General features: G+C 35.5%; 2 protein-coding genes and 1 pseudogene across 3 annotated transcripts; all 3 read left to right on the top strand.

The window, feature by feature from the left end:
• Positions 1–5,495: 5,495 nt before the first annotated feature.
• On the top strand, positions 5,496–8,371 carry LOC121763451 (annotated as a pseudogene).
• A 934-nt stretch (positions 8,372–9,305) lies between these two features.
• LOC121763452 lies at positions 9,306–10,019 on the top strand. Its single transcript, XM_042159475.1, has 2 exons — positions 9,306–9,544; positions 9,718–10,019. Exons 1-2 carry the CDS (start codon positions 9,314–9,316, stop codon positions 9,814–9,816), a joined length of 330 nt encoding a protein of 109 aa, XP_042015409.1. The 5' UTR covers positions 9,306–9,313; the 3' UTR covers positions 9,817–10,019.
• Positions 10,020–13,915: 3,896 nt separating this feature from the next.
• Positions 13,916–16,683, top strand: LOC121764214 (stearoyl-[acyl-carrier-protein] 9-desaturase, chloroplastic-like). 2 transcript variants are annotated; one of them, XM_042160271.1, is made up of 3 exons: positions 13,916–14,229; positions 15,338–15,833; positions 15,942–16,683. In XM_042160271.1, exons 1-3 carry the CDS (start codon positions 14,123–14,125, stop codon positions 16,506–16,508), a joined length of 1,170 nt encoding a protein of 389 aa, XP_042016205.1. In that variant the 5' UTR covers positions 13,916–14,122; the 3' UTR covers positions 16,509–16,683. The 2 variants fall into 2 exon arrangements, with proteins under 2 accessions (XP_042016205.1, XP_042016206.1); XM_042160272.1 differs by lacking the exon at positions 13,916–14,229 and adding an exon at positions 14,280–15,064.
• Positions 16,684–17,187: the final 504 nt, after the last annotated feature.

Genomic DNA, 17,187 nt, shown 5'->3' with positions numbered 1-17,187 from the left:
CAAAAGTGTCATTTAATGTTGATTTAATTAATTATTATAAATTAAATTGTGCTCACTAAAAGTCAATAGAGAAGAATTTGAAAGGAGAAGAACACCAAAAGCTACCAAATCTTCTATAAATATCAATTCTATTAATCAAAAGTGTCATGAACATGGTGGAAAAAAGAGTGTTGCCGGCGATGATTCTCATGTGTCAACCGTACAACATGGCTATCGACAACTGAGTACACTACACATTGTCCTAAATGTCTAGCGTCCGTTGATGATAGTTCTACTGAAGTGGTAAAGGGAGACAGAGGAAATAGTCTGAGATCGTGCGAGATGGTGAGAGTCGAAGAGCGGACCGGAGGTGCTGGTAAATAGAGGCGCAGAGCAAAAATCAACGAAAAAGCTTCAAAGGAGAAGTGTGAAAGAAAATAGAGAGCGCTCAACTCTTCTCAAGATTAGGGTTTACAGATGTAATATAAATAGGAGATATTTAAATTACATCTTTCTAAATTGTAAAAATATCATGTCAATTGTACAAAAATACGCTATTTCATTGCATCCATATTATGCGTATGGTATAGATTTTCTAGGGCTCATTTATTACCCAAAATTTGTGCAAAGTAGATTATGAGATTGGTAAGTTACTTGAAGAACAATGGGGAAATTGTTGTCATTTCAATTGTTTCATTAAGATGTAAAACTGCTGATTTGAAGATTGAGTGATAGTTAGTGTCAGTTACAAATTTTGTTATTAATCTATTCCATTGAAATCAATGGCTAAATTTTTAAACTAGCTAATTTCACTAAATAATGATTTAATTCATTTTAATTGTTATTATTAGCTGGATAAATGCATTTTCATTTCCATGATGTATGGTAAAACTTGAGAAGTTTTAAAAAATTTCATTATATTTTTATGGTGATATCATTGTCATCTGTATATTAAATATTTTATATCAATTATATATTGATAGGATTTTAGTAGTAGTATTAAAGAGTGTATGTTGATAAGAACAATATTTTTCTTTTTTTAGTGATCTATATAAGTGTTGTAGTAATTAAAAGTTATTTTCATGTTGATTTAAATACCTCTCTTGCTTTCATTCTTGCTTTCAACAACTACATTACTGCTTTCATACTTGCTTTCAAGAGCAACATTATGAAGTTACAATTTTTCTTAGGCATATTAGAATTTCAAGTATTTTATACAATTATATAAAATCCATAATGATATTTATGGGGATTTAATATTGCCATTGATTGGTATTTATAAGTATGAGGAATAACGACCTTTTGTTGTATGAGTATGCGGATTAACCGAAAGGTTGTAAAGTAAATTATGAGATTATTGCTTCAATGGCCTTCCATTTCATTTTCCAAAATTTATTATACATTTATTCGTTACTCATTTCATACAAATAAAATGTCGGAAATTATTGTCATTCATTTTCCAAATTTGATAACATTTCCGTAACGCTTAGTTTTTAATTTTTGGGAAATTAAAAGGTTTTAAAATTTTTAATAATAGGTGAAAAAAGTGAAAAAGTTTTGAGGAGTTATCTTCTATTTTTTGAACTATAAATATATGACATTTGGTAATTTATCCACTCACATATTTTTTTTCATCACGTTTTTCACTCCTCCAAATTTTTCAATACTCTTCATATTGTTTAACATGAAGTTATGATATTCTTCTTATTTTTTTCTATTATTAAAGTTTGTTTTAAAGTGATTAACAAAGTAAAATTGAACTGGGACGGAGGGAGGATTTTATTTATATTTGGCTCATTTGTTGGTTATGATGATTATATTTTAACGTTTTTTTTTTTTTTTTTTTTAAAAAAAAATTAACTTCATATATTTATATCATATATATGAAGGAGGAAATTACAAATCAAATCAACTCCTATAACAAGGAGGAAAGATAAATTACGCCACCCAGGGTTCGAACTCGAGACCTCCAGGATAGACGCGGTATCCAGCACCCTTTACCGCTAGGCCAAGGGGATTGGATGTATTTTAACGTTTTTTTTTTTTTTTTTTTTTTAAGGGTTTAGGATTTAGGTTTCAAGGTTTGGGTTTTAGCGTATTAAGGTCACTATATTGCAATGTAATGAAGCTCGACTATGATAAAGTATAGTACTAGATTAAATGGATACAGAATACAAAAAAGATTGCACACAATTTTGTGACAATATTATTCTGCGTCGGCGCTTTTATACTTCAAAATACAATTTTACTAAGAGCATCTCCAATAGCGGCAAGCGCACCGACTCGACAATTTTTGGCGCTCGCCGGTCCGCTCGCCGAACTATTGCGCCGGCGAGCGCCAAATCGGCGAGAAAAACGGCGAGCGGAAATTTTAATTTTTTTTTATTTAATGTTTTTGTATGAAACTCATTCTTGGTTGTTTCTCTTTTATAGAGACATCCTTGAATGTTTTATGTTCCGCTTTCGATGTGTGACAAACTCATTCTTGGTTGTTTCTCTTTTATAGAGACATCCTTGAATGTTTTATGTTCCACTTTCGATGTGGGACAAACTCATTCTTGGTTGTTTCTCTTTTATAGAGACATTCTTGAATGTTTTATGTTCCACTTTCGATGTGAGACAAAATCATTCTTGGTTGTTTCTCTTTTATAGAGAAATCCTTGAATGTTTTATGTTCCACTTTTGATGTGGGACAAACACATTCTTGGTTGTTTCTCTTTTATAGAGACATCCTTGAATGTTTTATGTTCCACTTTCGATGTGGGACAAAATCAGTTTTGGTTGTTTCTCTTTTATAGAGACATCCTTGAATGTTTTATGGTTCACTTTCGATGTGGGACAAACTCATTAATGAGGATGTTGTAATGTTATTTTAATTTTAACGAAGTGTGTTTTTTAATTAATGTACTTTTTAAAATTTTAATATTATTATTGAATTTTCCCGTATCTGTGTCGTAAATTTAATTCCGTATTTTGTGTGATTGTCAATTATTTATTTTATATAATTTTGAGTGATGTGGCTAGGCTATTGCTGGGCTATTTGCTTGTCCTGATGAAGTGTCAGGAGGGTTTTTAGTGCTGATGATGTGGTAGGAGGAGTTTGTGGCTAGGATATGGCTGGACTATTCTTATTGTGGATGCTCTAACAAAGTCAAACAACGCCCCGAGTTGGATCTGAAAAATTCAAAAGTTCTACGACCATAGTTTCACCCCTCTTGTAGATTGTTTGTGCTTACCATCATTCTTGTTCGATGATTCTTCAGCGGATTGGTTTAATAAAACTTTAAAAAATTTATTTAATTATTGAGAATCAAGTAATGACTAAAATAAAAAGCATTTTCACATAACATACTCATTAATTTTATTAAGCAATCCATATTATTAATCTCAATTCAATTTTATTACGTACCATACAATCCTATAACTGATCATGTTATTAATTATTTTTGGTAATATTGAAAATTCAAAATAGTTTTCCATAAGTGATTCTATTATTGATTATTATTAATAATGTTGAAAATTAAAAATACAACTCATCAATTACACTTTAATACCCAACAAAAAGGCAATCTCACTTTTCATCAATAATTCTTGATTACTAGTTAGAAAAGTCAATCCCACTTTAATACATTATGCTGATTGAAAAATACAATTTGCATAATATATATTTTATTATACATCCAATATTTGAATAAGGAATGATCTAAATCTTTCAATCGGGAAGTAAATTTACCCAATCGACGTCAATATTATTGAAAGTGGTAATTAATAGTACTATATTAGTATGTGGTTGTAGATTAGACTTTCTAAGCTAAATCCGATTACTACCATTTAAGAATTTCATTAATTGAAAATTAATTAACAATAAAGTACTAATAATAAACTCTTTTAATCAAGAAATTATAGAATAGAAAGAAAATGAAAATTTCAATAAATCCAATTAGGTTAAAATCTGTTTTCCACCTCCATCTCCTCTTATGCTATAATATGTTTCCATATTACCTTCTCCTCGCAATCATTTACATCCGCCTCCATCAACCTTCATATCATGTTTCCATATAACAATAAAGTACTACTAATTTAAATGGATACATAATACAAAAAAGATTACACACAATTTTGTGACAATATTATTCTGCGTCGGCGCTTTTATACTTCAAAATACAATTTTAAAACCGTTTTTAGGTTTGAAAAGCTATCGTCCAATTTTAAAACTTGCAATACTACCAATTTGTTTTCGGAATCAAAAGTTGATCTTGTGTTAATTAATTAACAATTTAAAATCATATGATTAAAATTATTAATTAATTAAATAAAATAAAAAATAATGCTATACATGACACATTGTATTTATTCCAAAATGTAGTACTCCATATGATATCAAAAATAATTATGCACTATAAAATGTTATTGTAATTCTATTCGTATCTTCAATCCATATACGGAGACCCGAGTACAACATAATTAATATAATGAGTATTAAAAATTATGAAACTTACTCATTAATATAATCGTAATAACCATAACATTAATTAAGCTTACTCATTTTCTTACTAATTTTTACAACATTGAGTTTGACCTTGATTTTCGTGAAACTTTAACCGATAAAAGTAAGAGAAAAAACCCATTTCACATAATTCATACTCCCTCCAACACCCATTAATTACCGTTTGATCCGGCACGAGATTTAAGAAATATACTGAAAAGTTGATAGAAAAAGTTAATATAATGCAGATCTTATTTTTATATAATATTAATTTTATAATAAAATGTGAGTTAAATTAGTTAATGAAATATGAGGTCTATTACCAAAAGTAGTAAAAAGTAAGAGTACCAATTGATTGAGAAAAAATTGAAAAGAAAATTAATTTCAATTAATTAGAGACGGAGGGAATATAATTAAACTAATATTTTAATCAAATTTAAGTCGTCCAAGCAAGAAAATTTTCTGCAATATAATACTCCACTCTGACATTGTAGTTTATTACCCCTTTAGTATTTTTTTTCTTTTTCGGTCCGTCCTCTATTAATAGAAACTTTCTTTTTTAAAAATTTCTATTCTTTTGAATAAGGTGGACCCATTTTATTAACACACCTTCGCCCTTGCTTTCTATTTCTCTATTAGTTTATCATTTGCATTCAAATCCAAGCTATTTTAAATATTTTTATTTTTAGAGGACTGAGTATTAAATATTTCAAAGAATTAAGACTAGTTTAAATATAAATATGTTACGAATTGATGTGGGTATTTTTTTGCAAATACATGCCCATTATATTATTAATTAATTATTAATTTCAAACATAATAGGCTATGTGTTTATTAAAACACATTTTATTTGAATATCTATTACTACTAAAATAAAAGAAAAGGAAAATATATTTTGTTAAAATAAAATATGCCATCTGGATACTGAGCTTGCTTACGTGCCAAACATAGAACAGTGGGCTCTTTTTTTCTAGGCAAATTCATTTTCCCTTAATTTATTTTTTCAATTTGGTGGCGGGAAGGACTGTAATTAGTTGAATTTAATCCAATTAAAAAAATTGGAAACTCCACTAAAAATTCAGACAGCTGAATTGAAAATTGTGTAATAGCAGCTCGAATTTGGAACTCGAGGGTTTTCCTGCACTCTTTCTTCACCATCTCGGCAATACGCCTGCGTTCGATGTAATTGGCCTCGATTTTATGCGTAATCTACAGTGAGGTAGTTTTCGGTTAATTTCCATCTTCGTGGACTTTTTTGGAAAACTGTTGATATTTTGATTTGGGTATTTTTGTTTTCTTCATTTCCCTTGTCGCTAATATTCGGGGTTTGTTTCAGAGTTTGCTCGCTGCATGCGGCCATGGTGGAAGTTGAGGCGATCAATGGCGGCCTAGATGGGACGAATAGGCCGCGGAAGAGAAAAAGATTGGAGCCCTGTGTCTTTTCACCAAGTCCAGAAGAAAACCGAAACAGAGTTGCTGGATTTCGTAGTGAAATTGATAGTCTAGTGAAATATTGTAAGAGTTTAGTGTTGGAAAACAGAGGGGTATTGCTGGAAAATTTAGGGAAATCTAGGAATTCCTCTGCTTATGTGAATGGTGTGATTGCATGTGAAATGGAGGAGAGTGGTCTTCCTTTGTCAAAGCTCGTTGATGAGATTTTTGAGAAATTGAGGGATAGAGAAGGGAATGGGGGTGGTTTGAGTAAGGCTGGTGTGATGAGTGCCGTGCTTATGATAGGATAGAGATCCTTCTATGGTGTGCTTGGTGCCGATGCTGATGTTTTGGAGGACGAAGCTGAGTGTGCTCTTTGGTATTGGGAGGTAGTATTAAAATTTGTAGCTGTGATGCATTTTATGCTAGCTTGTTTATGCATGTTGTATTGTTATGGCTTGTTAGGTGTATTTTGTGGTTGTAGATTTGGTAAAAAATTGTATTGTTTGGCTTCTTAACTGGTTGTAAATTGGGGCAAATTTTAAATGGGATTACATGGTATGTGTTTATTTTCAGTTATGTTGGTTCTTTTAGCACTTGCATGCTGGATTTTGGTAAATTTAGTTTGTAATAAAACAAGTTTTGTGTTGAGTTGTTATTTACTGTATTTAGGAAAAAGGAAGTTATAGCTGTTATCTTTCGGATTGACCGAAGATTTTCCTATCTGCTGAGTCATGCCTTTAATAGAATGCTTAGTTCACTGAAGTGTGATAGTTTTCTGAATAAGTTCATTCTATCTTGCTGTGTCGTCTTGACTACAGACAAGGGATCTGAAATTGTTGCCCAGAGCAGCGCGTACATCTTTGAAAGTTCACCGGACTTGTCGGAGAAAGATCCAAGAGAGGATTAGTGCTGTTTGTGGTAAGTTATAATTCATTTCCTTAGCTGGCTTTCACAAAATCCAATGTTTTACTGTCATATTGAATAATGATGTATAACTAGTGACTAGAGATGGCGCAGTGATAATTGATAATTATGTATGTCTCAGCAATGGGAGATGCTCTTGAAATGTATGAAAACTCTCCCAACTGCCAACATGAGTTGAAGAAAGCTTCGGAAAAACTTGGTAAAGTTCTAAATGAGGCAGGTATCCGGCTGCTAATGGAGAACACATCTCATGAAAATGGCACTGAAATGTAGGTTTCGTATTTTAGCTTCGCAGCAAGCTAATTTTAATGATTTGCTAAATCTGTGTTTACGGTGAAGAGCTGATAAGGAAAACAAGAGAGGAGAACAATTGTTAATCAAGCAAAAGGAGAGATACGAAAGAGATAAGGAGAGATTGATGAAAAAGATTGAACGTGATCGTCAAAAGGAAATGTTGCAAAGTGTATGTTTCCTTTCAATTTCGAATGGGCATTTAAACATTTTTATATAGTGGAAATTGACTTTGTTAAAACCTTGTTTAGACTGTAATGGATGAACCAACACGTTGGATCATTTCCTTATATATTTTTAAATGCAAAGGCAGGTGTTTCTTTGTTCCTTCCTAATCGATTTATGCTTCTTACATATTTGTTTGATGATATTTTTAACATATTTGTAGGAAAGAGAGCAGAGGCGATTGAATGAGGAGGCACAGAAAGAGGAGAGGCGATGCGAGAAAGAAGAAATTGAAAAACAGAAACAACTGATAAGGAAGCAAGAAGCAGCAGAGAGAGAACAACGCCGAAGGGAGAAGGAAGAAGCTGAGTCGAGAAAACGACTACTTCTCCAGAAACAAGCGTCATTGATGGAGCGCTTCCTTAAACTGAAAGAAACTAGTTCGCCTTCACAAAACGACAGTTCACTGAACACAGAAAACTGCATCCGGATCATCTGGTGACACGGTCGAAAGAAATTCGAAATCAGTAACTCTACCAATGGATGCCGTGTTGGCTCAGAAGGATGAGATTGTGGTGGGAGATATACTGAAGTGCATTACCTTCACCCTTCTCCCATTTTGTGCTGGCAATTTATTGAATTTCTTGGTGCTTCAAGTGTGAGAGTTCTTCTGTGTTACTCTTTTCAGATCACACTTAAAAGCTTGGCGCTTCAATCGTTGTTCAATACGTTCAAATGGAAAAAGGCACTGGGGCATCCGTCAGAAGCCTAAGACTGAGCTAGTCAAGGAACTCAAGCTTGCCACTAGTAAAGAACGCACTTGTGACGCTGACTTGAACATAGAGAAGCTTGTGCTTGGTTTGGATGATGCCAATGATTGTCTCCGTCCGTGTAGTAAAAAGCGAATTCCTGTGAAGCTGTTGCAATTTGATACGAGCAATAGGCCTGCATTTTATGGTGTTTGGCCCAGTAAGAGCTGAGCCCTTTAAATATATTTTGGCTTTTCGTGTTCTGTCGGCATTGCTGGAAGAATATTTTGTTGTGCATGCCGTCTATGGCTTACCTATTAACAGTAAAACTTGGAAGACGCTACATGTTATCATATGCTGAGTATGATACTTTTCTATTTGTTATTTTAACAAATCTACAGCGGGAAGCCTGCATAACTATGCTTGTTTCGTTTCATATTTGATCTTTCTTAGATTTGTTAAGGAACTTAGCAGTGTTTTGCAGCTTCGGACGTGATCTAGCCGAGTATTAAAGAAGTAAAATTAATGTTTCTTCCACAGCTGTAGTAAAACGTTTGTATAGTAGTAGTAGTTTGTATGCACTGATGTAGCACCTCTAGTAAAAATCTGTGTGACTGTTCTGATGATATTACCTTCTCTACTTCTTCAGTCAAGTTGTTGACCCACGTCACCCTTTTCTAAAGGACTCAGATATAGACTATGATATTGATAGCGACGAGGATTGGGCAGAGGTATGCTAGCACTTTTATATGTGGTTAAACCCCTAATGGCAGTTGAAACTGAAAAACTGGCTATACAGGACGAACCTGGTGAAAGCCTTTCAGACTGTGATAAGGACGATGAAGACGAATGCATGGAAGAACCTATAAAGGATGACGAAGACAATGGGATTGAAGATGGATTCTTTGTTCCTGATGGATACCTCTGAGGATGAGGTATTTAACTATTTTTATTGCTCGGTGGACTTTAAATATCACCTTGTTCTCTTGTATTGTGGGAATTGTTTGTGAGCCTAGGGAATTGATCAAGGCTGTCCTTGTTATTGGAGATATGTATTTGTGTTCTTAAAAGTTTACTCTGCTTTGGGGCAGGGAGAGAAGTCTGATGACAGTCACGACCTCGATTCAGAAGTTCAGAATCGACCTATTTCTGAATACCAATCGCAGAATGATGAATTATGTATCTTGCTTCTGCAACAGAAATATCTCAATAATTTGACAGAACGCACGCTTAAAAAGAACCAGCCATTGATAATCTTGAATCTCACGCATAAAAGACGAATCTCATGCATGAAAAGACCATAATTTCATCAGCTGAGGAGCTCACTGGTATATCAAAGCTCGAAAGGATGGCTCTGCAAGCTCTTACTATTTTCCCATTCCCTGGTCTCCAAAATACAGATATTTCAGTTCCTCGTGAAGCGGTGGACGAGGATCCAGGAAGTTCTCCTAACAAGTCGAGAACAACAGAGCTTTCAACCGCTGCAGATATTCTGGATTCAGACATGCCGCAGATTGTAAGTGATTGTTATATATATATACAATCTTCGACCACTACCACTGTTTATGTTAATCCCAGCCCGAAAATGCAGAGGTCGTCTGAGTTGCTCATGTTATGTTAACTAACCGACCAACATCTTAATTTACCTACTCATTTTCCATTGATTAATTTTGTTGGCATAAATCTTAGGTTTGGAATAAACGGGAGGTGACAAGTATCGTGTTCACTTGCCCGGATGCAGCTCCAGCCATAGTGGATTCAAATGGAGCAATAAGAATCCTAATTTAGTGCTTCATGATTGTGCAGTGGTTTGTCTCTTCCTACACCCATTGCCGTGATGAGCAACAACAATATACGAGTACATTTCATTTCATTTTTTGGGAAACAAAACACAGAATAAGCAAGGATACTGCGAATAATTTTTATTATCTATTTTGTTGATTGGGATTTTCGAAATGCACAATTAATAATTTATGACATAAAAGTATTCATTTATGTCCAATATTGGAACACAATTGTATGTTTTCTTTTCTGGACTATAACAATTAAATCCCCACAATTTCAAGATTCCAAACAAATTTAGCCAATTTCACATGATTTGTCTAAAGCGGTGCTATTTACCGAATCTCTTGAATGATTTGACATGAACTTTTAAAAAAGTTTCACCTGAATTTCTCGTGCAAATAATTATATATTGACCCAAAATTGGTGGTGCAATGACGTAAAGTCTAATTTATTTTTTACATGCATATTCCACAGTTAGCTAATACTCCATATCAACATTACAAAATGGAAAGTGAGCAATTTATAAGATGATGTTTGAGAAGCAATTTACAGTATATATATGTCTAAATTAATAGCAAACACGTGTACCGATCCAAATACTAGTATTAGATAAAACAATGAACGAGAAAGATTTCCTGGGTTGTTATATTATTCCTAGTTTAGGTTTGCTCTATAATCTCATTTGACTTTCTTGCTTACATTCAGCACCTAAATGTCTAACATGTTTTTGGTTTTTTCTTCTAAGATAAACATATTGCAATATTTATCTAATGTTGAAGGAGTAGTATAAATTAAATATTGTGATCTGATGCATATTTATCTAATGTTGAAGGAGTAGTATCAAAATTTCCTGTGTTTCATATTAATTCTTTGATGCAATCACTAACATGTAGTATCACATAGGCCTCCTAGATCTGTACATTCCATCAATTTTCTGTATAAATATTGTGATCTGATGCATCCTCTATCTACATTTTAAGTGGAAAAAGATAGATCAGAAAATCCAGAGCAGTAAACAATTATATCATGTGTTACATATGCCAGTCAGTTATGCATCTTCCTGGTATAATAATCACTAACATGATGTACTTATATCAAGTTTGAGGTAACTCTGAACAGTTATGGAGGTAAATTCATTTTCCCTTTATGTTTTTTCGTTCATGAATGCAATTACTTGAATTTAATCCTATTAAAAATTTCGGAAACTCCACTAAAAATTCAAAACATTATTGTTAATAGCAGCGTGATTATTATGTGGAGCAGATAAACAATCAAACATTATTTTAACATTTTTTCCGAATTCTCCGACAATCGCGTATCCTCGCACATACTATATTTCTATTATTAACTCTGATTGCACTGTTTAATAAATGTAAGTCATATTTACTTTTTTAACATACTCCACTCCATATTAATGTTACTAACTCTAAGCTTATTGAGTTGATTTCACGCCTCTGACCTCATCCATATGTAACTACCAATCACTTTCCAAATTGCAAATCCGCAGTATATGGGCTTGGCTCCAAATATTCGATTCAATTTTTTTGAGGAATTATTGATTTTGTATGGACATTAAGTGGGAATTAGGCACTATAATATTTTATTCTTATACTGTACATCTTTTTTCTTTATTATAAAACTAAAATGTGACTTCACCAAAAATTTAGCCTTCGAATTTGGATCAAAACCCAACTAATCAGTCTTTAGGATTATTCTACTTTGAAAAAATCAATTCTCATCACACACGTTTCTCCAAGTTAAAGCTTGTAACACTTGTATCGCATGCCCAATTCGGACAAATCTCTCACTCACACACAAACACGCACTGAAAAGGAAAATGTGTGGTACAATCTATTTATGCATATTGTCAAAACAATAATGATAATCATAATGCTATAAAGGATTAAAGGTATATGTATAGAGCAGGAGTAGAATATTATTCGATAATAACAAAGCTATTTAATTTCTATTAATAGATATTCTTTGCTATACGTATCGAAAGGCAAAAAACATTAAATAGTTGTATGTGAACAATTTTTTTTAAAATTGTTTAATTTCAAGACACGCACTTGTAGATTTTAAGCAAAAAACATTAAATACGGTTGAAATAAAATAAAAATAAAGTAAAAACTGCATCAGTAAGAGAGAGTACAATCACCTGCATCAGAGCATCCCCAACGGTGATTGCTGGGATGGACGGCGTCTGTGCCGACGGCGCGACAGCACCTCATCCGCCGCGGCACTCTTGCCAACGGCACGGCGATGCTCGATACATCGAGCACGTCCGTGCCGCTGAGCAGGGCGACATGGCAGTACACAATTGGCCAACGGCTTAGCCGTTGGCATTTTTCATTTTATTTATTTATTTATTTTAAAAAATCAAATTTTAATTTAAAATCGTTTTTAAAATAATATATATTCTCCCACTTCCCAATAAATTATATCCGTTTTCTCACCACTTTTAATTTATTTTTCCCCAAAATTTACATGTTTCGTCTATAAATACCCTCATTTCCACACAAATATTTTTTACACTACACCATGCAATTCTCATCTAAATTCTCTCATCAATTCTTAATCTTTCACTTCACTCTTGCAAAAAAAAATTGTCCGGCTTCGGCGATCACTCCTCCGGCTCCCGTGGTTGGAACCACGAATGGTTCCCTAGTCCTGAAACGGAATTCTCACCCCCTCCTCTAACCCAAGGTTCTCAAATTCAGGGTGGCTACCGTCCTTACCCGGTGGACGAGCAAGATGCCCCCAATGGGCGATACGGGTGGGCACCCGAACAAGGATCGGGAGGGAGCGGCGGCTAGCAAACTCCTCCTATTCCTCCTCCTCGTAGCACTCGTGTCATGGGTCGTGGCGGCGATCCTCACGTCCGCACCCCGTACACTCTGAGGGAGATGGATATGATGTTCAAAGCCTATTTGGAAATCTCCGAAGATCCGGAGGTTGGCACAAACCAAACTGGGGATAGGTTTTGGTTCCGTGTCTCTCGCCGATACAATGCCACCCGACCGGAGGGAACCATCAAGCGTAATGAGAGTATGGTGCGCAATGCCATCTTCAGAGCCAACGAAGAAATCTAAAAGTTCCAGGGGATTTACCTCCAGGAACAGGAGTCGGAGGGAGCGGCAAGAGCGAACTCGACATCACCAGTGCCTCCATGGCGACCTACCAATTTTGTTATTACAAAGCATTCAAGTACCTCAGCACTTGGCAGGAGGTGCGTGCGCATCCGAAGTATAAGAGAGACTTATCATCCTCCTCCAGCTCCTCCAACAAACGGTCGAGGTCGTTATTCGACGTAGGCTCGGATGATGTGGCTAGCCAGCTTGCCTCAGCTAACTTGGGTAGCCCCGACGCCGGCCGCAAGGAAGGAAACAGGCCGCAACCAACCGCCGTCGCGCCGCTGCTGCTACTTCTCCCTTTGTGTCACCTCAACGCCCACCAACTCGTTGTGGACCCTTTTGGATCAACTCAATATGGTCAATACGTCGCACATGTCTTCCGAGCAACTTGATGCATATTGTGCAATGATACGAGTTCTCCGAAAAAATATTGGGGATAGAATAGTCTTCCACGAACATATTTTAAGTATCTAATTTTTAATTTGTAGGATTTTAATTATGTAATTTTTAATTTTTAGGATTTTAAGTATGTAATTTTTAATTCGTAGGATTTTAATTATGTAATTTTATTTTTTAGGATTTTAAGTATGTAATTTTTATTTTTTAGGATTTAAGTATTTAATTTTTATTTTTTAAAATTTGTAATAGTAGTTCGAGTATTTTTAATGTATTTTCATATTGTGGAAATGTTTTTAGTAATTGAAGTATTTAAATTAAATAATGGAATGGTGGGATCTGAGCATGTCCTTGCGGAAAAGTATGGATATGAGTGTTGTACTCTTGAGAAGAGAATAGAGTAAAAATCTAATAAATGTGGGGTCAGACCCACATCCATGTTATTTGGCAAGAGCTCGAACATGGATGAGGATGCTCTAAGGGCGAGTTAACTTAGTGTATAGGTATAAATATACAAGATTCATAGGAAGCATCGCCGGGCGTTGGAAATTGTCAAGTAGCAATCACAAAACCCGTTTGCCGTAATCAATACTATGGGCTTTTACTGAATTTGTAGGCTAAACGTCCCCAATTTTGCATTTTTGACTTCTTTTTCCTCACTCTCTTGTATTTAACACTGCTGTCCACGCATCCATCCTTCACTCCTCACACACGCATACACACTTGCTCTCCCTCTCTAGATTTTCTGTTTGATCGGATTCTGTTTTAAAACTGAGATAATGGCGCTGAGGGTCAGCTATGTTCCTACCAAGATCCCAGCTTTTCCTGGCTCTGAGCTCAGATCTCACAGAGTTTCCATGGCCTCAACTCTCCATTCTCCCTCAACGTGAGCCCCCATTTATTCTCTCTATTTTAATTTTCATTAAGAATCATTTTTATCTCTTTATGTTTCCTCATGTATATCTTGTGTTTGGCAAGAACAAGAAGTGGGCATTGCCAAGAACCTTTTTTTTATATATTTTTTTAATGTTGATGATGGTATATTGGTGAACAATTTGCATGGCGTTTGATCTTGCCCCTGTTTCTATTTTGGGAGTTTGAAGCCAGTGTGGCCTTGTTTTTCCATTATTTGAGCATGTTGATCTTCTTCTTTTTTTTTTCCTTCTTAGATTGCTTGATGGACAGAAAGTGTCATACTGTATTTGAAGAAACAAGAAAAGGAACCAAGATTATTGCTTCACATTGTGCTTAACTTTCCCTCTTCTTTCATCATTTATGCACCATTTTGGTTTGAATGTTGTTTTCTGTGTTAATTTTATTTCATAGTGCAGTAATTCCATTTTGAAATATGTATTTCCTGTTGTCTAGTCATTTAATGCTCCATTATCATGAATCTTACTGATGAAATTTGGTGGAATCTCCTATACAATTAATGACTAATCAAGAGGTTAGCTTGTTGGAATCATTGCACTCCTCAATATTTTATATGAAAGAAATTGCACTTCTCATTAAATTAATTAGGTAGCATGGACCTAAGTTCTTGACTTTTCTGTTTGGTGTTTGGTCTAGATTTTATTTCTTGTCTTAGAAGACATTTGTGATTCTTGATTTCTTGTGACATATGCACTTAGTCGTTTTTCCTATCTCATAAATATTTGACAAGATCAACTTGTTGTTTGATCTAGTTCACCTGTCGATCGTCCTCCTTTTCGACATTACAAGTTGAGTTCTTGGTTTTGTCTTCTTGTATCGTGTGATTTGCTTGAGCTTTTCCATGGCTGTGGGGTGTAGACTTTGGTTGAATTTATGATAGTTGTTGCTGTTTTGAGTTGGTTCATAATGTAAATTGTTAGGTCGTAGTTCATTTTCAATGATTTTGGACTTGCGAACTCTTGGTATGGTAAGATGTGATGCTGTTTCGTTTCAGCGTAGAACTAGCTAGTATTGAGTCGAGAAATATTCGACTATTGATTGGCCTAACTTCTTGAATGCAGAGAGGTTAAGAAGCCGTTCACTCCGCCACGAGAAGTGCATGCACAAGTGACCCACTCGATGCCCCGAGAAAAGATTGAGATCTTTAACTCGCTGCACGACTGGGCTGAGAACAACATCTTGGTGCTCCTTAAGCACGTCGAGAAGTCTTGGCAGCCGACTGATTTCCTGCCCGACCCCGCATCTGAAGGCTTCCATGACCAGGTGAAGGAGCTCAGGGAACGGTGCAGGGAAATCCCCGATGACTACTTTGTGGTTTTGGTTGGAGATATGATCACAGAGGAAGCACTCCCGACTTACCAGACGATGATCAATACTCTGGATGCAGTCCGGGATGAGACTGGTGCCAGCCCGACCCCCTGGGCTATTTGGACGAGGGCTTGGACAGCCGAAGAGAATAGGCACGGCGATCTCCTCAACAAGTATCTTTACCTTTCCGGCCGCGTCGACATGAGGCAAATCGAGAAGACGATTCAATACCTGATCGGCTCGGGGATGGTAATGTCGTCTTTTCTCATGATCTACAACTTTCTTTAACTCGTTACCTGGTTCGTGTTACATGCTTTATGATTGGTAACTAACCGTCTCTGTGTTTGGAACCAATAGGACCCTCGGACCGAGAACAACCCGTACCTCGGATTCATCTACACCTCATTCCAAGAGAGGGCGACATTCGTCTCGCACGGGAACACGGCCCGGCTTGCCAAGCAACACGGCGACATCAAGCTGGCTCAGATATGCGGGACCATCGCCTCGGACGAGAAGCGCCACGAGACTGCCTACACCAAGATCGTCGAGAAGCTCTTCGAGGTCGACCCCGACGGCACCGTGCTATCCCTCGCCGACATGATGAGGAAGAAGATCGCGATGCCAGCTCACCTGATGTACGACGGGAGCGACGACGCTCTCTTCGACAACTTCTCGGCGATCGCGCAGAAGCTCGGAGTGTACACAGCCAAGGACTATGCGGACATCTTGGAATTTTTGGTGGCGCATTGGGAGGTCGAGAAGCTCACCGGGCTCTCTGGCGAGGGGCGGAAGGCGCAGGAATATGTGTGCGGGCTGCCGCCTCGGATTCGGAAACTGGAGGAGAGAGCGCAGCATAGAGCTAAAGGAAAGGCGGCGGTGAGAGTTCCATTCAGCTGGATTTATGGTAGAGAAATCATGCTTTAAAGTTTAAAGGGTCTCTTTACTTTTGATGCTTTTTATGTGTTTGTATTGATGAGTTTGTTACATGTTTTGGACGACGTCGTGTTAGTGGTACTAATGTTTAATTTTTCCTTTTGCTCTATAATTTTGGTTTCCAACGCTAAATGGTTTGTTCAATTATTCACTTTTTTGCTTTTTATTTGTCCTATTTTAACTATTTTATCTCTTTCTTTTTCATATTTTATCAAATTTTTTAATGTGTTGATTATCAGATTATATAGTATATACACATCAAATTCAGATATAAAAATTTGCACCAAATTACTGAAATCCCTGAAAACTAAATTCAGTCCCCCCAATTTATTTCAAAGAAGCAAATTAAGATAGAAATAGTGAGCACATATTCAATCAATAACTTTAAATTTTATTAAAGTGACTATAAAATAATTCATTTTATTATTTTAGGACGTCTAACAATTTAAAATTTTGTTTTACTCAATTATTATGTTCCAAATTCTAATACTATAAAATTAGCAGTTACAGTGTATAAAAATGAAATTTGTATGTATTACTTTTTTTAAGCTCGCTCCGAATCAAAACAAGTTTTTAAATCGTAGAACATATAAAAAATGACTGAAAAATTAAATAAAAATGAGAAGTATCCGTTGCAGGTCCCCATTTTTTAAAAAAATTGAACCGTTGC

Source organism: Salvia splendens, chromosome 14 (genome assembly GCF_004379255.2).
Source record: "Salvia splendens isolate huo1 chromosome 14, SspV2, whole genome shotgun sequence".
Taxonomy (NCBI): Eukaryota; Viridiplantae; Streptophyta; class Magnoliopsida; order Lamiales; family Lamiaceae; genus Salvia; species Salvia splendens.
This window is presented reverse-complemented; position numbering and strand designations above follow the sequence as displayed.

What these genes read in the sequence shown, in the direction of transcription:
- LOC121764214 (XM_042160271.1), top strand. Translation starts at nt 14,123, where the DNA reads ATGGCGCTGAGGGTCAGCTATGTTCCTACCAAGATCCCAGCTTTTCCT. An exon ending in ACTCTCCATTCTCCCTCAAC is followed by an intron (nt 14,230 to 15,337) that starts GTGAGCCCCCAT and finishes TCTTGAATGCAG; the next exon opens with AGAGGTTAAGAAGCCGTTCA. An exon ending in ACCTGATCGGCTCGGGGATG is followed by an intron (nt 15,834 to 15,941) that starts GTAATGTCGTCT and finishes TGGAACCAATAG; the next exon opens with GACCCTCGGACCGAGAACAA.
- LOC121763452 (XM_042159475.1), top strand. Translation starts at nt 9,314, where the DNA reads ATGCATGAAAAGACCATAATTTCATCAGCTGAGGAGCTCACTGGTATA. An exon ending in ATTCAGACATGCCGCAGATT is followed by an intron (nt 9,545 to 9,717) that starts GTAAGTGATTGT and finishes CATAAATCTTAG; the next exon opens with GTTTGGAATAAACGGGAGGT.